General features: G+C 47.1%; 1 protein-coding gene across 3 annotated transcripts in view; it reads left to right on the top strand.

Annotated features, from left to right (window-relative positions):
* The window catches only part of PLCG2 (phospholipase C gamma 2), a 148,793-nt gene that overhangs the window by 50,191 nt on the left and 73,249 nt on the right, over window positions 1–25,353 (top strand). For all 3 annotated transcript variants that reach the window (XM_084905552.1, XM_084905553.1, XM_084905554.1), the window contains exons 3-9: window positions 978–1,121; window positions 3,675–3,768; window positions 4,461–4,508; window positions 17,206–17,290; window positions 18,925–19,008; window positions 22,689–22,732; window positions 24,387–24,459. In XM_084905552.1, the coding sequence (XP_084761678.1) occupies window positions 978–1,121; window positions 3,675–3,768; window positions 4,461–4,508; window positions 17,206–17,290; window positions 18,925–19,008; window positions 22,689–22,732; window positions 24,387–24,459 (572 nt within the window). The remainder of the gene's footprint in view (window positions 1–977; window positions 1,122–3,674; window positions 3,769–4,460; window positions 4,509–17,205; window positions 17,291–18,924; window positions 19,009–22,688; window positions 22,733–24,386; window positions 24,460–25,353) is intronic.

A 25,353-nucleotide genomic window follows, 5' to 3' on the forward strand; every position in this document is an offset into this window, starting at 1 on the left:
ATGATTCTGGACCCTTCTTACAGGGCCTAGCTGGTGTTTTCAATCTAGCTAGATCCTGTCAGAAAGCCCCTCTCGTCTGTGATTTCATTCTCTGCACCCACACTCTGTTGCTGCCTGCAAATGGCCACGCACCTTCCCTGCTCTTCCAACCCTGACGCTACGCTCACCTTCTAGACCTTGTCTGCCTTCTTCCTTGATCCTGCATCAAAGCTGAGATCTCCTCCCCTCCCCTCTTCTTTCCAGGAATACGTCTCTCTCCTGTGTCTTTGTTCGGCGCAAGCCCTGAGTTGTATGTACCAGGACTCTTACGGTTGCAAGGGACCCAGGGCTTCAAATAGTGCATCGGGGCTCAATCTTTTCTTTCCATGCCATCTTTGCTTCCCCAGCCTCATGTTCTATCAGCTGGCAGAGGCCGAATAAATTTTATGAATAACTCTGGCCAAATAAGTCCCAGGAGGATTCTGATGGGCCTCGCTTGGGCCATGTGCTCGTCCCTGAACCAATCACTGTGCTGGGGATGGGCACTTTGGTTATTTCCAGGACCCTTGGACCTGGCTTTGGCTTGCTGTGGTGGGAGGTCAAGGGGGGTGGGTCAGCTTCATCTGAAGCACGAAGAAAGGGTCCATCCCAGGAAAAGGTGCTTTTTGACAAAAAAAAAAGGGGGGGGGGGGGAGGAAGGGATCTGTCAAGGTTGTCTCCTTGTAACAGTGCACAGTTATCCCATGGCAGGGAAGGGGTCTCCTTGGGTCAATTCCTCTTTATCTCTGTTATCTGTTGCTGTAGAACGATTCCAATATAGAGTGGCTAAAAACCATAAGCATTTTATTTGTTTGCACATAATCCTGCAGTTGGGGCAGGGCTGAGGGGCTGGGGAATGAAGGAGCTGGGCCACGTTGCTGGGATGCAGGCATGTGGCTGCATCCTCGGGGGAGTGAGCTCCGGCTTCTAATGGGTTCATGTTCATTTTCTTTTTTCAGTGGATATCATGGAGATCAAGGAAATCCGCCCAGGGAAGAACTCGAAGGATTTCGAGCGTGCGAAGGCAGTCCGCCAGAAGGAAGACTGCTGCTTCACCATCCTGTATGGCACCCAGTTCGTCCTCAGCACACTCAGCTTAGCAAGTGGGTGCATGTCCGGGTGCTTTTCTGCCTCCCCGTGCCTCGGTTTCCTTCTTAGGGCATTCCCTAGAAGCAGGATGTTCACCCCTGCCTTCCTACTAATGTGTTTGGGGGCACCATGGGTTTGAATCCTAACCCCGCCCCTTTCTAGCTGTGTGCCTTTGGGCAGCCACTCAGCCCCCATGCGCTGCTGTTTGCTCAGCTGTGAAAGGGGGAGAATCGTAATGCTGGCTTCATTGGGATGTTGTGCGGATTAGGTTAAGGGCCTGCCTGGCTCATGCTGAGAGCTAACGGCAAGTTACATTTTCCTTCAGCGGAGCCTGGCCTACGCCACTTACTCAGTTTATCTAATCTGAAGGAACTGTCTAGAAATCTCATATCTCACACAAGAAAACATGCCCATGTACTCATGCATGCATACTATACTCATGCATGCATATGGGCACATGTATAGACATATGTATCCGGAGGTCAGATTTCTGGTCAGCACTGTGAATCCACCAGAAAGCCAGAGAGGCCTTTGAGAGGCCAGCCGAAGAGCTGAGGCGTGTTAACTCAGGACAGAAGCTTGGAGTTGCCTTTAGAGCCAGTCCTAGAACTTAGAACTGTATGCACAATCCTGGCTGATAAGAGAGAAAATGAACACCATTAAAAGTCGACCAAAGTGGGGGGAAGCTTTGAAAGGTGAGCAGTAGCAGGCATATTTCAAATAGCCATCGTTGATTTAACTTGTCATTCATTTTCCCCCATCAGGCATTTTTTGAGCCGTGCTCTGAACTGGGTTGTGCTAGAAGTCAGTGGGGCTCTGGAGATGAGGAAGACAGTTGCTGCCTTCAAGGAGCTCATAGTATCTAGGAGACAGATGTGTGGACAGGAGCTTACAGTCAGCCCCCTGTTATAAGAGCAATAGTCCCAGCATAATACCGTGTGCTGTGGGGCAGAGTGTCTGTTTCCAGGAAAGGCTCTGCAGAGTGGGGAGGTGACGTTTAACCTGGCTTTTGAGGCATCAGGAGCAATTGGGAGGAAAGAAGGAGAGGGTATTGCATATATAGGCTGGGGCAAAAAAGTAGTTTTACAGTTGTGAGTATGGGAAACAGTTTAATCTTGTATTATTGTTTATTAACTAGAGGCCTGGTGCATGAAATTTATGCAAGGGGGGAGTCCCCTCAACCCAGCCTGCACCCTCTCCAATTTGGGATATCCCTCTCACAATCCTGGACTGTTGGCTCCTAATCGCTCATCTGCCGCCTGCCTGCCTGGTTGCCCCTAACTGACTCCCCTGCTGGCCTGGTCGCCCCTCATGCCCCCCCTGCCAGCCTAGTTGCCCCACACAGCCTGCTTGTTCAGTTGTCCCTCATTAACCCCCCTGCTGGCCTGGTCACCCCACACAGCCTGCTCTTCAGTCATTCCTCACTAACCCCCTTGCCGGCCTGGTCGCAGGCAGCCATCTTGTGAGGGTTGATTTGCATATTAGCCTTTTATGATATAGGATTATTATATTATTTTCCATATGAACAAATATAAACCTACTTTTGCCCAACCCTGTATTAGGATTTAGGGAAATAGCAAGCTGGATCTGGGGAATAATGATTGTATGTCTGATTGATGGTGTGTGGTGGGAGGCAGAGATGGGGCAGGAGAGGAAGGGGATTGTAACCCTGAGTCTTCAGAGCTGTGTCCACTTAACCCCACTTCAGGCAGAGCCTGGCTGCTGTTCTTGGTAGGAGAATAGGATAAACCAAGCAAGTCTCAGAGCTGAGGATACCAGTCTGTCTCACTTCGGGGTTCTTCTCCCAGGGCTCTGGAATTCAAGGTTGGATATAGAGATGGGAAAGACTTAGATTCACACCCCAGCTTCTCCTTTCTTGGCCCTGGGACAGGTCTCTCAACCTGCTGAGCCTTGGTTTTCCCCTCATCAGCACGGGAAGAATGAGAGCAGCAATGCTGGCATGATGTTGTCTGGGACTGACAAGATACCTGGTGGTTAGGAGATGTTTAATAACTAGATCTGGTGTTATCATTGCCAGCTCCATTTCACTGATGAGGAGATGAGGCACAGAGGGGTTAAGTAACCAGCTGAATGTCACACAGCCCTGAAGTGGCGCCGTGGGACCTGGCGATGATGCCAAGCTCTTCACCACCACTTGTTTCCGCTTCCCTCCTGGGCATCAGCATCTCCTATTTCCCACCCTCCTCTCTGGCCTTGGTGGGAAACAGGATTATGGTACAAATTATTCTAGGCCATGTGCCCTGTCCATTAGCATAGGGTTAACAGCTAAACCTTCTTTTACAAAATGCCTACTTGCCACCTCTGCTATGGAAGGCTCGTAATAGACTCACGGCCTCATCTCAGACCAAAAGCAGGTCTCAGAGCCTTGAAGGCATGAAGGAGATGCCTCCTTGGTGCCCTGCTGCAAAACGGCAAATGGGCACAGGTGTCTCCCACCCCCACCATCTGTATGGGGCTGGGGAGGTGGGGAGCCAGGGTCAGTAGGTCTCAAAGCAGTGGTCATCCCAGAGCGTAACCCAGTGTTCTGTTCCCATTCACCTCACCAGCTGACTCGAAGGAAGACGCAACCAAGTGGCTCTCCGGCTTGAAGATCTTACACCAAGAAGCGATGAGCGCATCTACCCCCACCATCATTGAGAGGTATCGGCTTTGCATGCTGTCTCTGTCTTCGCTCACTCAGCCCTTCTCCCTGTAGCCAACATGGGTGAAGGGAAGAACAATGACATTCAGTCTTGGAGGTTCCTCGAGCATCCTGTGTGCAGTAGATGCCCCGTAGTGACTGTGGACCCTCTAGTGTCTCCCAGAATAAGACTCTCTCAGTACAGGGCCTTGGCCTTGGCTTGTTAGCATGCCGAGTGCTTTGAAATGACGCAGAAACCTACATTGGTGTTGTGTTTGAGGGGAGGACCAGAGGGCTTCCTTCTTAAAGGATCCAAGAAGGCACTAGCTGACTCCAAGGGCAGTCAGATGCAAGGTCCAGAATTTTCCACCTGCCACCAGGAGTGTCTGGTCAGCAACGTGGATGTTTGACTGGGATGGTCCCCTCCCCGCTTCCCGGAAGCCAAATCCCTCCGATTTCCACCACTTTCCTGACCAGCTTTTTGGGGATTAATGGATATCCTCAGAGGGACTCACCCGTTAAAGAACGCCAGCCTGTACGGGCTCAAGGGGCCTCTTGGCTCAGGAAGGATTCTTTGACCACAAGGAGGAAGCTGCTTTCTAAGTTAGAAAGTTGGAAAACCCTTCCCAGGGTCCTTAGTCCCTGCTCCATAGAACTCAGACTTGTACCCTTTCTTTAACTTTCTCTCTCTCTGCCTCAACTCTCTTTCTAGTTGGCTGAGAAAGCAGATTTATTCGGTGGATCAAACCAGAAGAAACAGGTAACATTTGTTCACATCCTGGGGTTTTTTTCCAGATCACGGTGCACTCTAATTTTCATTCTTTCTTGAAATGATAAAGGGGTTGGGGAATGGGTCATGTTTTGTGCTGGGGAAAGGTCCTCACGAGGTCACATTTGACCTACAAAGCGCCTGACGCGGTGCTAGGTGCTGGGGGCGGAGCCTCATGGCAGTGGAAAATTCAAGTCCACCTGCGGAGATGAATTCTCTGCATGGCGCTTTTGGACCTCATCATTTCGGCCTTCACATCTGAGCACCCCTGGGTCCTGGGGAGAAACAGGATCGCCTGGCTCCTGCCCTCACTTTGTGATAGGAGAGATGTGCCATACAGAAGTAAACCAAGCGAACAGTGATGGTTATAAGGGCCGTGCAGACGAGACGGCCATGTGGTAACATACATTTCAGTGCATTTGATCTGTTCCCTGAACAGTACATCCTGGAGTGGCTTCCTGTCAGCACATAATGCTTGAGGCTGGACACATCTGTCACAAACGTGGTTTGGCTCAGTGGATAGAGCGTCGGCCCTCGAACTGGAGGGTCCAGGGTTTGATTCTGGTCAAGTGCACGTGTCTCGGTTGCAGGCTTAATCCCCGTGCGGTCATGTCAATCTCTCTCTCTCTCTCTTTGGCTCTCCCCCTCCTTCCACTCTAAAAATCAATGAAAAAAAAAAAAATCCTCAGGTGAGGATGAGCAACAACAGCAAACGAAAGGTATGTTCCTGTCATACCTGAGGCAGTGACTCCCTCCCTTTTGCTATTGAATGTCCTCCCCTCTCCAGGGCACCTCTGTGCCAGGCCAGTGGTCCCTGTCATTGAGTCCTTCTATGTTCTTTCTAAAACAGCCTGATGTGGAAGCAGTAACTCTGAATGCTGAAAAGCTTAGTACTGTCAGGTCAGCCAGCAGCCCGCTCCATGTCCCCGTCCGCCTTTCCCTACTCCTCCGCTCACTCTGCACTCACTCTGGCCCCACGCCCTGGGCCCTGCTCCAGGGTCACAGCGGTGGAACAGAGGGTCCCTCGTTGGAGGGTTCAGAACACACTGGCCTCTCTCAGCCTGGGGTGGGGCCTCCTCGGAGTGCTTCCTTTCTCTGTGGCTCAGGGGTGACTCATAATTGAGATTGGCACAGGGGTGACAGGTGGAGCCTCCTGGGCCCTCCCCGCGTGCAGTGGTGGTACAGCGTTGTTGGTTTTGTTCCCAAGTCTGAGGCTCCTTTATCTGTTGTCAGGAAGTGGTTCTCTCCCTCAGATGGCTCCTTCTTGCGCATCCTTAGAGGTCCATCTTTACATCAGCTGGTCCAGAACCTCCCGCAGAGAGGAAGTCTGTTTCTGGACTCGATTCCTCTCTGTTCCCTCTCCCCAGGCTCCCTCCCAGTGGCAGAGCCCTGCCGTCGGTCCGCCAGGCCAGCGTGTGGAAAATCCCACCTTTCCTGTGGTTCTGTGAGGCCCCGAGGGAGTTTCTCAAAAGGAACTTTGACCAAGGGGCCAGCGAAAGGGCACGGACTTCTGTTCTGCCAGTTTCCCCTCCTTTCCTGTCGCCCACGACTAATTGCGTTTCCTGAAAGAAAACAAAGGAGCCACAGAAGCAAAGGAAAGACTCTGTGGGCAGGAGGCAGGCTCTGAGTGGGCCCTGTGCGGGTGCCCAGCCTCCGGGTGCTTTCCTTGGCGTGGGCACCTGTTTTCATTGTCAGCATCTCTAGCGACCAACTGGCAGCAGCTGGCACTTGTTGAGAACTTGCTTTTTGCAGCGGCCATGGTGCTAAGCACTTTTCATGCTGAGGGAATGCTGACGGACAGGGGAGGCAGGTACCTTCGGTCCATTTTATGAGGACACGGAGGCCAGGGCACGTTAAGGAACTTGTCTGCAGCACCTCACCTGGTCAGGTGTGGAACCAGGGTTTGAGGCTCACCCATCAGTACTTGATGTTGCCTTTCCTTCTTCAGGCAAAAAATCTTTCTTTCCCCTCATTGACCTAAAACATATGACTCAGTTTGTTTTATTGTGGTAAAATAGACATAACCTAAGATTTATCACAGGCGTCCTCTCTGCTAAGGTTCTGGACCAGCTGCCAGAAAGACAGATCTCTATGAAGGACTCGCAAGGATCCATCTGAGCAGGTGTACACTTCTGTTAGATTAAGGGCATTCACTTGGTGCACTATCACCACCATCCATCTCCAGAACTCTTCATCTTGTTATACTGAAACTCTGTCCCCCATTAGACAATAAATCCTGGTTCCTCCTCTGCCCAGCCTATGCTAAATTCTATTCTGCCTTCTGTCTCGATGAATCCCATTACTCTAGTTACCTCAATATAAGTGGAATCTAATGCTTTTTGTCTTGTTATGACTGGTTTGTTTCGCTCAGCAACTCAAGATTTCTTCACGTTGTAGCATGTCAAAATTTCTTTCCTTTTTTTTTTAAATCCTCACCTGAGCATATGTCTATTGATTTGAGAGAGAGAGAGAGAGAGAGAGAGAGAGAGAGATTGATATAAGAGAGGAACACTGATTGGTTGTCTCTCTTATACACCCCAACTGGGCATCGAACTTGAAACCTTTTGGTGTATGGGACGATGCTCAAACCAACCAAGCCACCCAGCCAGGACAGAATTTCTTCTCCTTTTAAGGCTGAATAATATCCCACTGTATACATAGACCGCACTTTGTTTATCTGTTCCTCTGTTGGTGGGCACTTGGATTACTTCCCTCTGTTGGCTATTGTGAGTGTTGTTGCTGTGAAGATGGGTGTTCGAGCGTCTGCTTCTGATTCTTTTGTGCATTACCCCGAAGTGGAATTGCTGGATCAAATGACAAACTGCCATACTGTTTCCATAGCAAGCACAACCCATTTTACATGCCCACCAGCACAAGGGCTCCATTTTTTCTCGACTTCCTTGTCTACTCTTCTTCTTTTTTTTTTTTTTTTTCTGATAGCCATCCCAGTGGTTGTGAAGTAGTATCTCGTTTGGGTTTTGATGTTCATATTCCTAATGACAAGTGATGTCGAGCATCTTTTCACATGCTTTTTACCATTTGTACATCTTCTTTGGAGAAATGTCTACTTGAGTCCTTTGCCCATTTAAATATTTCACATTATGATTTTAATCTTTATTCAGCTTCCACGCACTGACCCTGGGTTAGGCACTACATAATCATTTAGTTTTCATTTTTACACTTTCATTTATTGCTTTCTTTTTAAAAAAATGCACATGGACTTTTAAAAAGCAGTAGCAAAACAAAGTTTCCTAGATAGCACAACCCAGTGCCAAGTGAATTTAGGACAACACGTTTCTCTAAGAATCAGGAGAAGGAAGTGATGACACGTGGGTTTGAGTGCTTTGGGAAATCTTTAAGAATTGAGGAGGAATTTGATCTGGGAATTTTTGTTTCGGTAGGAATTAGATATGGAGAGAAGACAATTGAGGTCCTCCTGATGTCTTTCTGAGTGTTTATCCAGCCTGGTGGTCCTTGTTGCTCTTTACACTCTTTCTAGTACTCATTGGTTAGTAGCTTAAGGTGTTCTCTAAATTTTCTCAAGCTCCATTGTGGGTCTATGCTTCTTGTACTTTATCTTTTCAAAAATTTAAATCATTTTTACTTTTCAATTACATAAAATTACAACATTATGTTTCAGGTGTACATCTCAGTAAATAGACATTTGTATAACTTACTAAGTGATCATCCCAATAAATCTCCTATCCATCTGACACCGTACATAGTTATTAGAATATTGTTGACTATATTTCCTGTGCTGTACTTTATATACCATGACTATTCTGTAACAACCGATTTGTACTTCTTAATTCCTTTAGCTTTTTCATCCATTTCCCCAAACCCCTCTCTTATCTGGCAATCATCAAAATATTCTCTGTATCTGTGAGTGTTTGTATTCTGCTTGTTCTGTTATTTTGCTTTTTAGATTAAATGTTGATACGTATTTATTGCCATTTTATTGTTCATATTTTTAATCTTTTTAACATTTCATGTGTTGGGAGCCAGCAGAGTTGAGGCAAGCAACTCAGTCTTAAGGAAATAGAATTAAGTTCCTTCTAGCAGAAGTTATGTGGTGCCCTGAGGGCTTGGCCAGAAGATAAGATAACCTGGAGCTTAACATCTTCCTGCTTAGCATCTTCCTGCCACTTCCCCTTCCTGATCCTCCCCCCTAGATAGCCCAGCCTTGGAATGTTGCACCTTGGAATGTCACACCGCCCCTGGCAGTTAGCCAATCCTGTGTTGCCAGATACCAAAGACCCCCCTGCATAGGCAACCCTGCCCCCCTTTGTTTCTGCTGTATAAATACAGCCATTTCAGAGAATAAAGTTCGGAGCTTGATCAGAACCTTGTCTTGCTCCCATTCTTTCGCGTTCCTTGTTTGCCTCATTCTCTTAGGTGGTTCCTGCGTGCCCCCGTTGTTGTCCCGCAGGCCGGGACATTCATGTAATATTGGTTTGGTGGTGGTGAACTCCTTAAATTTTTTTCTTGTCTGGGAAGCTCTTTATGTGCTTCTTTTGTAAATGATAGCTTTGGTGGGTAGAGTAATTTTGGTTGTAGGGTCTTGCTTGGGTTTCTATTGAGATATCAGCTGATAGTCTTGTGGGAGCTCCCTGGTAAGTAACTAACTGCTTTTCTCTTGCTGCTTTTAATATTCTCTCTTTTGTATTTTAATTATGGTGTGAATTCTTTGGGTTCATTTTGTTTCGGACTCTCTCTGCTTCTTGGGCTTGTACGTCTATTTCCTTTCCCATGTTAAGGAACTTTTCTGTCATTATTTTTTCAATTTCTTGTTTTCTCTCTTCTCCTTCCAGCACCCCTATGATGTGAATGTTGGTACACTTGAAGTTGTCCAGAGACTCCTTATGCTATCTTCATTTTTTTTGGATCCTCTCTCTCTCTCTCTCTCTCTCTCTCTCTCTCTGTGTGTGTGTGTGTGTGTGTGTGTGTGTGTGTGTGTGTTCTGATTGGGTGTTTTTTGCTTCCTTATATTCTAAATCTCTGATTTGATTGTCAGCTTCATCTACTCTACTGTTGATTCCCTATAAATTATTTTTTATTTTATTCCAGTTAATGTGTCCTTCATTTCTGACTTTTTCTTTTCTTTTCATGGTTTACATGTCCTTTCTTATTCTGTTGGAATTCTCACTAAGTTCATTGGACATCTTTATAACCAGTGTTTTGAACTCCACATTTAGTAGATTGCTTGTCTTCATTTTGTTTAGTTCTTTTTCTGGAGTATTGTTATTTTCTTTCTTTTAGGGCATGTTTCTTCATCTCTTCATTGTGGTAGCCTCTCTGTGTTTGTTTCTATGTTTTAGGTAGAGCTGCTACATCTCCCAGGCTTGGTAGAGTGGCCTAATGCAGTCGGTGTTCTGTAGGGTCCAGTGGCACAGCCTCTCCAATCACCCAAGCTAGGCACTCTAGGTGCACCCCACCCTTGTATGGGCTGTGCACCCCCTCCTGTTGTAGTTGACCCTTGATTGTTGTTGGCACATCAGTGGGAGGGATTTACCCCAGGCTAATTGGCTGCAAGGACTGGTTGTGACCATTGACTACCATGGATGATCACCTGTGCAGGGGCCCACCCCACAGAGCAGTACTTACCTCATTCAGCAGGGCTCTGGTGTTACAGAGTTCGCCCATTGAGTGTGTCTCTTGTGGAGTTGGTTGGCCATATTTTGATGTGGTCTCAAGCTGCATGTGGATTTTTTTTTTTTTTTTTAATGATGAAAATCATTTCTGATCATTATAGAAAGAAATTTTGGAAATTCTGAAAACTAGAAAAAACGTATAAATTTGATATTAAATGGTAAACACTGTTAACTTCAACTACATTTTTTTTGTATATGTCTTCTACCCTCAGCTTCCTTTATTTGCTTCCTTGTCCATTTTTCCTTATTAAAATATAACTATACCTATGCTTATATCCTGTTCTTTAATTAATGTTTGAATTTTGGAGTAATTTTATATTTAGAGAGATTCTATATTCCTCTTTGCCCAGTTTCTCCAGATGTTCACATCATACATTATGATGGTATGTTGTCAAAACTGAGAAACTATCTTTGATATGTGACTATTAATTGAACTCTAGACTTCTTTTGAGTTCATTTTTCCCCCACCACCATCCTTTTCCTGGTCTGGGTTCCAACACAAGACCACACATTGTACTTAGTTGTTCTCTCCCCTTGGCCTCGTCTGGTCTGTGGCACTTGCTCAATCTTTCCTTGTCTTTCATGACCTTGACAGTTTTGAGGAGCATGTTTCAGGTATTTTGTAGAATGTCCATCAATTAGTCTGATATGTTTTTCATAATTAGACTGGAGTTATATAGCCTGAGGTGATAAGCTATTTGGGAAGACTATCACAGAAATAAAGGTCTTTCAACACATCATATCAAGAGGAATATACTCTCAACATGGCTTACCAATGGTAAGCTGATTACCCAACTTTGGTCACCTGGCCAAAGTGGTATCTTCCAGATTTCTCCTTTGTAAAGTTGTGCCCCTTCCATTCTTTGGTAATAACTCATCAAGTCTGGCCCTCACTAAAGGAGAAAAGAATTAAACTGTTTTCACCTCATGCCAAAGTATAAGAACTTTTACATTTCATTGCAACTCTCCAGAAACACTACGTCAGTGCCTATGTTAAAATTCAACCAATAGGAATTCGGCTTGAACAGTTGCCTTTTGTCATTTACTTTGTGTCCAGCCTTTCATGTTCCTACCATCACAGAATTGTCTACCAAGTGAACTTATGATGTGACCCACGGGAGAAGCACTTTTGGCGTCACTGTAGGATTCTCAGCCTTTATGCCATGACCCTTCTGTCCCCTGTTGGTGGAAGTGTTCTGCTTTATTTAAGTCTTCCCCTTGTTGTTGCTGCTCATATTGGCTGGGGCTCCTTGAGGTCAGACTGGTTCCACTTTAATAGTGTTTGCTGGATGAACGAAACTCCTCCTTTTTCATTCCTAGACATAACATCCGGCACATGGAACATTCCAGTATTGGACATTTTCATTTTGACATTTCTAGGCCTGGAGAAAGTGGGTTAAAGGTTTTAACCATATAATCTTGGCCAGATTTCCAGAGAACCTCCCCTTTATAAGCCTTTAGAGTTTAGTTGTCTCTTCTCTGGGAGTTAGGTTCTAAGATCTGCATAAGGTGAAAATCTCTCTGGTCAAAACACCCCTTGAGAAAATCCCTGTATCCTCTATGAGGGTCTCTGGAACTGCATTCCTCAGTGTGAGGCTCACAGGGGCTGGAATCCCACTGATGGGGCAGCAGCCTGAAGGGCTGGTAGCAGATTGCCTCCTAGGTACATTTTTTACCCTTTTTTCCCTTGGCCCCTTGGTCCCTTGTAAAAGAGAGATAATAGTTTCTGTTTGTATATTTGTATATGCCCTGTGTACTCCCTGTACTTCAGCCTGGCAGTGACAGAGGGGAGGCTGAGAGTTTTCATGGGTTAACATTTGTGGCTTTGGCACCTTGGGACCGCCTGGGGGTCTGGAGCCACAGGTGTGCACAGCCGCCCTTGCAGACATTTTGCTTCACTGGACATTCTGGCTGGAACCCAAGAACTTGCCTTTCTGACAAATTGCCAGCTGTTGTTGATGCTACTCATACAGGGACTTGACTCAGAACAGCAAGTTCCTAGACCTGCACTGACCAACCTGGGGCCACTCACCACATGTCGCTGTTTAAATCTAAATGAACTAAAATGAAAAAAATAAATTCAGTTCCTTAGTCACATTAGCCACATTTCATGTAATCCATAGCCAAATGTGGCTAGTGGCTACCGTGTTGGACAGCCCAATCTAGGACATTTGCATCATCGTAGAAAGTTCTGGGCAGTGCTGTGATTTGAATCTCAACTCTAACACTTGCTGGTTGTATGAGTTTGGACAGATTACTAACTTTTACTGGGCCTTAGTTTCTGCATCTGTAAAATAGAGATTATAGTTTCTATCTATGTGAAAAGTGCTTGGATGGGGTCTGGCTTCTCTTGTAAACACTAACAAATGTTTATTATTATACTAGAAGCCCAGTGCATGGATTCGTGCCTGGTCTGCGCCCTCTTGCAATCCTGGACCCCTCAGGGGATGTTAGAGAGCTGGTTTCAGCCAAGTCACTACAAGCCAGGTCAAGGGAGCCCACTGGTGCATGGCCTCTAGTAGGCATATAAGATCTTTGGTTAATCTCCTCCTGCCCTCCCCTTCCTCGCTTCTCTCTGAGATTCATCAGTCTGTTCCATGTTTCCATGCCTGTGGTTTCCCCTCCTGCATTGAGCATCTGCCCCCTGGTGGTTAGTGCACATCATAGCTATCGGACAGTCAGCTAGTTGGCTGGTCGCTTAGACTTTTATATATATATAGATAAGCAGCTGGGGATGGATGGTGGATGTGTTGGTCCAGCCTCAGGGTAGTAGGTAGGTTTCCTGGGGCTGCCAACCTTGCCTGTTTGGTAAAGGCTGCCTGGGGTGAGGTGTTGTAAGAGCCGGACTAAGCCTGGTGAGAATGTGAAGATTTCATGATTGTTGAGTGATGTTTTCCAAGGAGAGGAGTGGCAGTTCGTGGCTCATTGGGAGGGGCATCATTTTTGCGCTCCCTCCCTATTGGGATTTCCCTGCTTCCTAACCCGTCCTCACATGCTGAATACTCAGGAAGCAGAGCCTGAGATGTGGGTTTGTGTGCAGGAAGCACACAGGGGACCAGCACCTGTGGAAGTAAAAGTAGCAGGGGGACTTGGGCTGTAATGCAGTCAGAACACAGCCTCAGCCGGCTCCATAGGGAGCAGCGGGGAGGGACCTGCAGAGCCGTCCTGAACTGAGGCCAGAGAGCCAGGCACTGGCCAGTCACTGAATGCTGGGTGTGACCTTGCCTGAGACACTATCTGATGACAAGTCCTGGATGGGGAGAGTGCTGGGCTTGTGAGCTGCTCCCTTCCTCCCCTCTAGCAGTTGGGTAATCAGCTTGCCTGTCCTGGCTTGGGGTCAGGCTGTGCAGTGCAGGCCCGTATGCCTGGAGTGGGGAGCTAGGGAGAGGTAGGTAGGGGAGTGGCGAGGCCCCAGCACAGGAGCCCAAAGAGGCTCCATGACCCCCACCTTTACCTGAGTGCTCAGGTGCTCTACTGTCAGGTGAGACTTTGGAGCAGGTGGGTTCTGACTTCCTGGTGCTGAGATGCTCATGTCCCAGGATCCCAAGTTTGCTCCATTGGCCCCCAGGCAGCTGCACTGGCTCCCAGCCCCCAACCTCTTTATTCCTGGACATGGACAGTCTCTTGGCCCTGTCTCTGTCTGGGAGTTCTGGGTTCCCAAGGGAGACTCTCATCTCTCCCTTGTTTCTGGGATGAGCTCTGCTCAGCCACCAGCTTGGCCAGATTCTCCTCTGCCTCTTCTCACAGTGCCAGCCCCTCCACTCCTCTCTTCTCATCCTGCTCATGCCAGGCTCTTCCTGGACATGCCAGGCGTTTGGTCAGAAAGGAGTCTCAGCTAGCCCCACCCAGCCCGCAGGCTCTTTGTTGCTCTCAGCATCTCTCTGGGAAGCTCTTGGTGCTGAGCTGGGAGGACTGGGCAGTCGGGAAGCATCTTACAGGTAAAGGTCTCTGATGTTAGGAAGGCCATTAGATCAGAGGTCAGAAAGTGAGAGGTGGGGACACTGGGTGACCAGGAGTCCCACTTGGTCATCTCCAGTGACAGCTGCTGAGTGTAACAAACATGCTGTTTCCTTCGAGATGGCCTGGCAGAGGCCGAGTTGACAGTGTTGAGGAACTGGACAGGCTGCCTTCCTTGGCCATGCACAGCCCCTGACCAATCTGACGTTTCTAGAACACAGGAAGTTTTCTCTGACCACACCAGCACCTCCTCCCCGTGTCCCCCTCGCTCTGTGGGAGGAGCCACATGGGACTGGATCTCATGTCCTGAGTCACCTCTCTCCACCATTCATGCTGGTGGTCACAACAGACCTGAAGGCATGCACTCATGAGGATCTCTGTGGTGTGGTCAAATGATGGTGTGCTTTGGGCTTTGATTTAGACCCACGCTCTGCTGCCACCTTGAGTGGTGACCCCCCCCCCCCAACGCGCGCGCGCGCGCACACACACACACACACACACACACACACACACACACATTGCCTGTCCTGAATCCTGGGGCTTGGTAACGCACACTGTGTAGGGGTCGAATGTAGTGCCAGGTTAAGTAACGTTAGGTAACATTGCTTCAATGACACCCAGGGCAGCCTGGCACATAGTAGATGCTCAAATAAGATTGTGTCCTCCCCGCTTCCCCTCTCTGACCTTCAGTGACCTTTATTTGTGGTTTTTTTTGTTTTTGTTTGTGTGTGTGTGTGTGTGTGTGTGTGTGTGTGTGTTTATCTTTTAAAGTTTTTATTTGATCATTGTTTCCTCCCCCCCCCCCCCATGCAATGTTGGGGTCTCCTCAGCACTTTTACAGATAACGAATTTGGTTCTATTAGGGAGGAGGGAGGACATTGCTAGCAATTGCTGCATGTTAGTATATTTTTTAAAAATATACTTTTTATTGATAGTATTACATATATTTCCCCCTTTTCCCCCTTTACCCCATCCTCCGAGCCCCTACATCCCCCATGTCCTCACCCGCTCCATTGACCCTGTCCATGGGCTGTGCTCATAAGCACACAAGTTCTTTGGTTTAATCTCTTCTTGTCACCCCAACCCCACATCAAGGTATGCCAGTCTGTTCCATGCCTCCATGCTTCAGGTCTTATTTTGTTGGCCAATTCATTCTGCTCATTAGAGTCCACAAATAAGTGACATAGTAGAGGCCCAGTGCACAAAATTTGTGTACTGGGGGGGAGGGGAATTCTTCAGCTCAGCCTGCGCCCTCTTGCAATCCAGAAGCCCCGTGTTTGATTGCCCCACAGAGGGAGGCCCCGCCTACCACTGTTGACGGGGTAGCCTGGGCCCCCCTCTTTGGGGCAGTCACAGAGCTCCTCAGCCAGTGGCCTGGGCTCCTGCTGCAGGGTGATGGTGGGGCCCACTGACCAATCGCATTACACTTGCCTTGGCGGTGGTAGTCAGTGTTGGGTTGCCAGGGCACCTGGACCCAGGAGGAACTGAGAGGTCAGCAGTTGCCCACCAGTCCCTGCCCACTTGAGCCTGCTGCGCTTGCAGCCTGGTATTCAGTCATCCATTCAGTAATTTTGGACGTTATGAACCCTGACTCTTTATATATTAGGATTTGTCTTTCTCAGATTAGCTTATTTCATTTAGCATAATGTTTTCCAGGTCCATTCATGCTGTTTCAAAGGGCAAGAGATCCCTCTTTTTAAGAGCTGCATAGTATTCCACAGTGTAAATGTCCCACAGCTTTTTTATCCATTCATCTGCTGATGGGCACTCGGGCTGTTTTTAAATCTTAGCTATAGTAAATAACACTGCTATGAACATAGGGGTGCATACATTCTTTATGATTGGGGTTTTTAGGATATATTCCCAGAATTGGGATCACTGCGTCAAATAGAAGTTTTATTTTTAATTTTTTGAGGAAACTCCATGCTGCTTTCCATAGTGGCTGCACCAATTCTGCATTCCCACCAGCAGTGAACTAGTGTTCCTTTTTTTCTTCATCCTCGCCGGTATTTGTTGATTTTTTGAAGCTAGTCATTGTGATAAGTGTAAGGTGATATTTCATTGTGCTTTTAATTTGCATTTCTCTGATGATTAATGACTCTGAGCATTTTTTCATGTGTCTCTTGGCCATTTATATATCCTCTTTGGAGAAATGTCTATTCAGATCTTTTGCCCATTTTTAAATTGGATTGTTTGTCTTCCTTTTGTCTAGTTGTATGAGTACTTTACATTTTTGGATATTAACTCCTTATAAGACATGTCTTTGGCAAATATATTTTCCCATACAATGGGTTCCCTTTTCATTTTGATGGTGGTTTATTTTGCTGTGCAGAAGCTTTTTATTTTTATTTATCCCATTTATTTATTTTCTCCTTAGATTCCCTTGCCCTAGAAGATGTATCCATAAACATATTGCTATGTGAGAAGTCTGAGTTTTACTGACAATGCTCTCCTCTAAGATTTTTATAGATTCATGCCTTACATTTAAGACTTTTATCCATATTGAATTTATTCTCGTGTATGGTGTAAGTTGGTGGTCTAGTTTCATCTTTTTGCATGTGTCTGTCCAGTTTTTCCAACACCAGTTGTTGAAGAGACTGTCTTTACTCCATTGTATGTTCTTGCCTCCTTTGTCAAATATTAATTTACTGTAATGGTGTGGGTCAATTTCTGGGGTCTCTGTTCTGATCCATTGGTTTATATGCCTGTTCTTGTGCCAGTACCAGGCTGTTTTGGTTATAATGGCTTTGTAGTAGAGTTTGATAGTGACCTCTCTTTAGTTTGAACCTTTGTGACATTTCATATCAGCAGAGGTTATCTGGTCATCTAAAATCATGTTCTGCTCACACTGTGTATCTCCTACATGGCCATGTTCCTGGCCACCCCTGATGGGTAGAAATAAGCCTTGTGCTCTGAAGTGTCACCCTAACCTCAAACCCATGTCTCTCGTGCTCAGTTGACAGCTCTTGGCACGGTCTTCTCATGGAGGACTACCTGAGGTGGTAGCTGATGGGATTAGCCAAACCCTCCACTATTGAAACCCCTCAAGATTGATGGAGCTGGGTTTCTCTCTTTTGCAGCATCAGCCTCCGAGAGTTGAAGGCCATCTTGCCCCTGGTCAACTTCAAAGTGAGCAGTGTCAAGTTCCTCAAGGATAAGTTTGCGGTAAGTTTCATGGTTTAGTAGTCTGATAATTTTGTGACTCACAGCTACTTGTGCCTCTCACATGAAGCCACTACAGGCCCGTAAGCTCTGTGGAATGGTGCCCAAGAAAGTCCTTCACCACAGATTCTGTCTTAGTACAGACAAAGGAATCATGGGAAGGTCTTGGGGCCATGTTCTCAATTCTAGCAGAGGACATCACTATGAAAACTGTGCTTACACAGAGGCTTGACTTGAACACATTCACCAGCCCAACTTTCCCTTTCCCTCCCCATCCTGCAGCCCATTTCCCTTCTAGTCATATGAACAAATGTGTTTGTTTTGGAAAATATTTTGAAAGATTTCTCAGGTAGGTTGCCAGAGATGTAGAATTTTGTATGCAAGTCTTGATAGTGTAGTTGTCAGAGTTGGTTCTTCTGTCCTTCCCTTCACTTCCCACCTATTATTCTTCCCATCTACCTTTCCCCTATGAACCTTTCCTCCCACCCACCCTGCCATCCACCCATTCCCCCTTCCACTCATTTAATTTCTCTATGTTCTTGTGTGACTAAGCTGTTGGTAAATTTGGGGCAGGTAAAGCGATTCCAGGAGTGATCGGGTAGAGGAGGTGAGATTTTTATAGATTAATGCCTTACATTTAAGACTTATCCATTTTGAGTTTATTCTCATGTATGGTGAAAGTTGGTGGTCTAGTTTCATCTTTTTGCATGGGGTTTTTCCAAATGATGTAATGATGGAGATGATGTAGAGGCACCCTTTCTGGCCCCTACCAACTCTTGTCAAGGAGCCCAACCACACTCCACCCCAGTATCCTCAGTTCGAGGACTCACATGGCCATGGCAGCCCCAGTCACAGGATTCCTCAGCCAAAGAAGCTCATTCGTTTCTGTACCAGTGACCTTCTGGAATAGTTAACCCACTTTATGGTTTATCAAGCCACCTTTTGATTCCCCCCCCCAAACAATCTAAATAATTAAAAAAGATAAAAATAGAGAAGGTTGGGGATTGAAAGAAGAGAAAAGAGAGGGAGAAGCATTTACCATTGATTACTACTTAATTGGAATTTTGTTCTCTATCAAGCCTTCACTTGGTGTTATCTAGTTTGGTTTCAGGGAAGTTTGAGGGGGGTGATGTTGGTCCTCCCATTTTACAGATGAAGAAACTAAGGGTCTGAAAGGGTCACGTAAATTCCCCAATGCCATTAAGCAAATCAGGGGATAAGCCTTGCCTGGAGTTGAGATCCATATAATCTAAAAGCTTGGTTAGTTTTCTTACTTACGCTTTGAAAAACTGACTTGTACCAATCTACCCTATAAATATGTCTAGATTTAATGATGTCTTTGATGCCCCCAGAAGGAGAAGTTCTCATTGTGGCTAGTGGAATTCTGGTCGAGACTCTTCTCTTTTTGGGATCACCGAAAGGATTTTACCTGGTGGGGTCCCTGGTGGGTATGCTCTTCCGACGGGTAAACAGGAAGAACAGGAAGGTTGTGGATAGTTCCGGTTCAGAGGAATGTGGGTTGATCTTAGCCAACTTTGTAGAAAAGCATCCTATTACTGTAATCAGGAGGCATTCTCGTGGTCAACACCAACACTTGTGCGGTCATTTTTATTTTTAATTTTTTTTTTTTTTTACAGGAAATAGGTGCCCACAAAGATGAATTCAGCTTTGAACAGTTCCATCTCCTCTATAAAAAACTTATGTTTGAGCAGCAAAAATCGGTAAGGTGATTCTTGAGCAGATGATTGAATGATATTTTAATTTCCCCGTGTTTCAAAGTCCAGCACATTCCTAGGTCACAGTGGTCAGCAAACTCATTAGTCAATAGAGCCAGACATCAACAGTACAATGATTAAAATTTCTTTTGAGAGCCAAATTTTTAGAAGTAACGCCACTTCTTCAAAATAGACTCACCCAGGCCATGGTATTTTGTGGAAGAGCCACACTCAAGGGGCCAAAGAGCCACATGTGGCCCTCGAGCCACGGTTTGCTGACCACAGTCCTAGGAAAACCAGAGACGTCTTCTTCCTAGTCACAGAAATGGACAGTGGGGATGACGGTGGCATACCATCTTCACCTGCGAGGCTGGCAAATGATTTTGAAGGTGATAGTTCTTAGGGGAAAGTATGGGGAATTGGTTTGCATATCTTCTTGGTGGGAATATGAGTGGCTGTACCTCTGAATGGAATTCAATCTGAATCTATTAAAGTAAAACAGTTCACCAAGTCTAACTGTATTATCTCATTTGGGAGGAAATTTATCAAATTTTTAATAGTAATCGTCCCTGGGTTGAAGAACTGTGTGTATGTGTGTGTCTTCATTTTATACTTTTATATGAGAATATATTTTTAAGATAACATGCTATTTTCAAATTAAATTAAAATTAAAGGTGAAGATAGGGTGCTATTTTAAATTTAAAATATATTTTGGTCTGACAGTGGCATTTTGGGGACTCTGTCTTAGAGAAATGAAAGCACCGGGACCTAGGAATGTGTCACCAGATTGTTTACCGTAGCATTACTTACGCAGGCAAAATACCTGGCACCATCTGGGTGCCTCTCAGTTGAGGACCAGCTGGTAAATCATGGCCCAGCCATTCTCAGCAGCATCATGCAGCTGGTGAAGACTTCCAAGTCAGCTGTGTTTCTGGATGTTCATGAAATTTTGTGAGAAAAGCCAGCAGCAGATTCATGTGAGGAGTTGGGTCCATTTTTTGGTAAAAAACAAAACAATACAGTAACCCTCCTATATATCATCTCTGTGTGTTTTTATGAACAAGGAGGAAGTATGGAAGAAGATACACCTCACATTTAATGTTGATTAAGTGTGTGTTCTGGAGGAGTTTGGAAAGATGGGTAGGAGAGAGAATTGCATTTTTCTTTGTACACCTCAGTTGTCTTTGACTTGCTCCAAGTTGGTGTGTTACTTTTCAATAAAAAAAAAAGTCCCAAAAGTATAATATAAAGCTTAAAAGGTGGGCATTCAGTGCAATGCGCAGGACCCAGTGCTGGGTGGGTGGCATGCATGCCACAAACAGGAGCCGCTGCTGTTATTGTTGGCAAAGGGCTTTGCGGGTGGCAACAGTGGGTTCAAAGCGGAGCTGAGAGGGAGCAGAGAGTAGGTGGGAGTCGGAGCCAGTGGATTATCTGGTTTCTCCAACCAGCTGTGTGATCGTGGGCCAGCCACTGACCACTCCCAGCCTCAGTCTTCTCACCTGTGTAATGGGGGTGGTGATCCCTGCACCACAGGGCTCTGAGGAGGACTAAATGAGGGGTTGGGTGTTGAGTGCAATCATTTTTAAGTGATGAGTCGCTAAAAGACAGTTTTAAAGATATATATTTTTTAATTTAGAACGGAAGGGAGAGGGAGAGAGAGATAGAAACATCTATGATGAGAGAGAATCATTGATTGGCTGCCTCCCACATGCCCTCCCCTGGGGATGGAGCCCACAACCCAGGCAGGTGCCTTGACTGGAATTGAACCCAGGACCCTTCAGTCCACAGGCCGATTCTCTATCCACTGAGCAAAACCAGCTAGAGCTAGGATATAGTTTTAATTGCCTTTTACATGCAGGCTGGCAGGCCAGCCACAAGGTGAGGCCCCTTGACAGGTGACCATTGGCCATGAGATTTTGGATGTCTCCAAGGTAGAGAAGTGGGAGAGGCATTTCCTGTGTGTCTAGATTGGGCAGAAATACATTATTTTATAGAGAAAAACCTCCAGTCACTGCGCGCGCCCCCCCCCCCCCCCCATATATATAAGGATTGGTTCTTGTTTTGCCAAAAAGAGTAGAAAGACTGTAGGTATTGGGAGTTGAAAGACCCAGATTCCAGCCCCAACCTGACCTCTAACTGACCAAGTGATTTGTGGGAAAGCCATCTTTGTCCTCCTCACTCAAGCATCTTCTATAAAATGAAGTCAAGTTACTGGTTATAAGACTTTTAAAACTATATACTTCCCCTCCCCTTTTTAATACAGAACCGTAACAAAAAGAAATCTATTGCATAAAAGCTGATCCAAACACTTTTTAGGTTAACATCCGTAACCTTTATTTATAGTCAATGCTTGAGAGCCATGAAGGTGTTTTGATGGCAGTGTTTCAGGCAGTTGACCAGGACTGAGAAAAAAAAAGCTTGATTCATTCAAGATAAGTGATTGCAAAGGACAGTTTTTATAATCAGTTGCCTTGAAATTTCAGGATGCTGTCTCATGGGACAGATGGCAGGCAAAGCTTGAGAATAAGGTTTTCAAAACAGCTTCTTTGGCTGCCAGCACAGGTTAGCCCTGGATAGTCCCCATTGGGATAAAATTCCACACGAGAGGTATTTCAACATGCACCTTCCGGTATGGTTCTTTCTCAGGCTAATTAGTGTATATGTGTTTGAGAGGGAGAACGAAGAGTAAGAAGTTGGGGTCCTCAGATCGTCTGGGGGTTCCCCAGATTGCCCAGTTTTTGGGAAAAGATACCTGTACCAGAGGTTGCCTTTGGCGGCCATAGCACCATATTCAGGATGCATGCGTTCAGTTGTACTTGGCCTAATGGTTTTAAATGCTTTTGAAATGAAGTGCTTACATTTAACACTTGGGAGATTTCATATGAAGCTCCAGATTTTTAGCTCCTCTTGAAAAAACAGTGAGACCTGGCTGTCTAAGGGTCCTGCGTTCCAGTGCTGACCTCTGAGCAGAAAGGAGGCATGCGTTCCGTGGTGGCCCCCGTAGTCAGCTTTCTGCTAATCTCTGTTGCCTACCTGGCCCTGAGGACTTTTTGGGCTGGCAACGTCTGGTCTCCACCATTGGATAGTATTCCCGTCCAGTGTGGCCACTGCACCTATTAATTAGTGACTTGGAGTTTGAATAACGAAGCCCGAAGCTCCCTAGGTAGTTGCTGGCTGACTTGGGAAACTGCAGTGCATTTGTGCATATAGTTTACTTCCTGAGCTCTCCCTGGGAGCAGGGCAGAGAAAAGTGTTAGTTGTGTTCTTAGGGGCTCAGCTGGGTTTCTTGGGCTCCCTGGGGAGACGGTTTCCAACTTGAGGTTGTCAGTTCTTTTTTGTATCTTCCCACCTGCTCCAGAGCTCCCACAAGTTTGACAGCAGCAGGAAGATAAGACTTGTAATTCTACATGTGTCCCCCTGGTGAGGGGCTATACTCTAACCTGGCTATCATAACAGAAGTATGAACACAGATCATAGCTAACATTTTCTAAGTGTGAACTCTATGCTGGGTGCTGTGCTAAGTGTTTTACATACATTTAATTCTCACAACCCCGTGAGAGAGATAACTGCGATCCCATTTTACAGATGAACAAACTGAGGGTCAGAAAGGTTACTTGCTGGAGGCCATACAACTAGTAAGCTTGACCTGCTGACTGTCCTTGTTTTGTGTGTGATTTCCATTTCAGATTCTTGACGAGTTCAAAAAGGATTCCTCCGTGTTCATCCTGGGGTGAGGCACCTCTTCTGGGTGATGGTTGTTCAGGGTGGCTGAGCTGGTTATTGGTGCCCTTGGGGGTCCTCCCAGTCCACCTTGCGGCTCTGGGGGGCTGCCTCTGTGGGTGGGCACTGGGGGCGGGGGTCCCTCTATCCGGAGATTGGCCATGCTGACCCTGTGGCATGGATACACAGGAACAGAAGCAACAGAGTTCGTGTAGCGTTGGGGGGGGGGGGGGTAAAGGGAGGGTGGCCCGAAGGTTCTGTAGAGAAGCCTGAATGCATTAGGACCTCCTTTCTTGGGGTGTGCTTCATAGAACATGACTGGTGGAGAGCTTTTTTTTTTTTTAAATAAAAATTAAAACATTGTTAGTGCCAAGCGAGTTTGGGAAATCCCTGGTAAGCAGGTTTAACTGAATTAAGAAGTAGAAGGCAAATAAAGTGCTTCACATGGAGTGTGGCAAGGACCTGTAAATGGTGGTAATGATATTATGAAAAATAAGTGCTGCAGGACTTGTCAGGACCTTTAGTGTGCTACCAGTTCCCTAAGTTGGCGATTTATAAAGTGTTCTGTGCTCCCCACGCCCATGTGCTCGGAAAAGAGAGGTTTTCCACGGCGTGAACAGCACCTAGAACGTGGTGAGGACCTGCTTGTTGGGACCACCCTCACTGATGCCGACCCTCTGGCACCAGTCCCCTCTGTCACTTTCTAAACCGGAAACCCCAAGACTCCAGATGCATAAAAAACCAACCCTGATGTTTATGTAGTGCTTTAATGAAAAGATGAGTGAATTGATGAGAAGCTATGAAGCAAACCAGGAGGCTTGCTCGCAAAGAGTAGAAATGCACTTGTAATGAAAGACAATAGACTTTTGGACCCTGACTGCTTAGTGAAGGGAGAACCTAAAGCATGCTTCTCCTACATTTTGAAAAGTCCACACCCCCACCCGACTGGCAAGTGCTCAGGGACGAGTAGGAACCTCCCTGGGCAGCTGTTGTGCAGAACGCACTTCTGTAGGCACCAGGCTGCCTGTGCCAGTCGGGGGGCCCAGCATTTTGTAGCCATGAGTGTCCTCTCCCCCCGGCCATTGGTCATCAAGCTGCTGGCTGAGGGGGTGTCCCCTTTGTTCACGGGGAAGGGTTCCCTCATCCCAAATGGAAAATTCTCCCAATGGCGGGCCTCTGCTTGCTCCATGGCCAGGCCCTGCATGTTCCCGCTGACTCTCCCCACCCGCCCAGAGTCTAGGGGGCTCCATCCGGCCCCCAGTCCTGCCTCAGAGCTCCTGGCTCAGCACTCTCTGCTTTGTGGCTTCTAAGGAGACGCTTTGATGCGGCCCAGCTCCCCTTAAAATGTGTTCACGCTCAGTCTGCCCATGTATTTGTGGGCACACGCATGTCAGTGCTCTCCTTTCCTCCTCCCTACCTCCACCTCGGAGCAGCTAAATGCAGATTCCAGAGCCCACCCTCCAAGGTTTCCACGTTCTCTCTGAACTGTGAGAGGTCAGGAATGTCATCTAGGTCCCCTCTGCCTTCCCGTCGACAAGCCTGGCCCTGGCACAGAGGAGGGTCTTGCCAGGGTGTCTGGGTGGCAGGCAGCCTGCTGGTGGGAATGGCCTCTTGACTATTGATGTATGTCCCACTCTAAACACCCTCTCTTTCCCCGAGGGCAGCAGTACCGACCGGCCCGATGCCTCCGCGGTCCACCTGCACGACTTCCAGCGGTTTCTCTTACATGAACAGCAGGTGAGAGAGCAGAATGGTGGGAGGGGGGCCTGGAGGAGCTTCCTGGCTGGCTTCTCACCGTCTCACCACCTGCCGCGTGCCTTCCTCTGGCCACGAGGAGTCATGAACAGCTGTCGTCTCCCTGCCCGGTGCCACTTCCCTGTCCTAGCCTCTGGAATGAGGACAGCCTCATAATCAGCTCCTTTTCAAGGTGCAAATCGAGGATGAACAAGAGTGAGGATTTTTCTCCTGACGGCCTCCAGGCAGCTGTACCCCACCAGGCTGGCTCCTGCACCTGGCTCAGCTTAGTGTCCCTTCCTCAGGAAGCCTTTTCTGACTGATGGAGGCTGTGACTAGGGTTTATATATATTACATATATTTGTGACAAAAGGCTTTTCTGAAAGAAAGGGTTTATTGAACCAAACGCCGGCCAGAAAAGGGCCAGGGCCCGGGGCACACAGCCTGTGCAGCTGGCAGGCAGCAGGGCTGCAGGGGGAGACGTGCTCGCTGTCCTGGAGCTGAGGGGCTCCTCTAGGAAAGCAGTGCGGGAAGAAAGGTGTGCATTGCTTAGGAAGAAGGCACATGGGCTGTAGGTAAAGGGGAGGGAGGAGGCACATGGGCTGTAGATGAAGGGGTGGGAGGAGGCACATGGGCTGTAGGTAAAGGGGAGGGAGGAGGCACATGGGCTGTAGGTAAAGGGGAGGGAGGAGGCACATGGGCTGTAGATGAAGGGGTGGGAGGAGGCACATGGGCTGTAGGTAAAGGGGTGGGAGGAGGCACATGGGCTGTAGGTAAAGGGGAGGGAGGAGGCACATGGGCTGTAGGTAAAGGGGTGGGGAGGCACATGGGCTGTAGGTAAAGGGGTGGGAGGAGGCACATGGGCTGTAGGTAAAGGGGAGGGAGGAGGCACATGGG

Source organism: Pipistrellus hanaki, assembly GCF_964339955.1.
Source record: "Pipistrellus hanaki genome assembly, chromosome: 15".
NCBI lineage: Eukaryota > Metazoa > Chordata > Mammalia > Chiroptera > Vespertilionidae > Pipistrellus > Pipistrellus hanaki.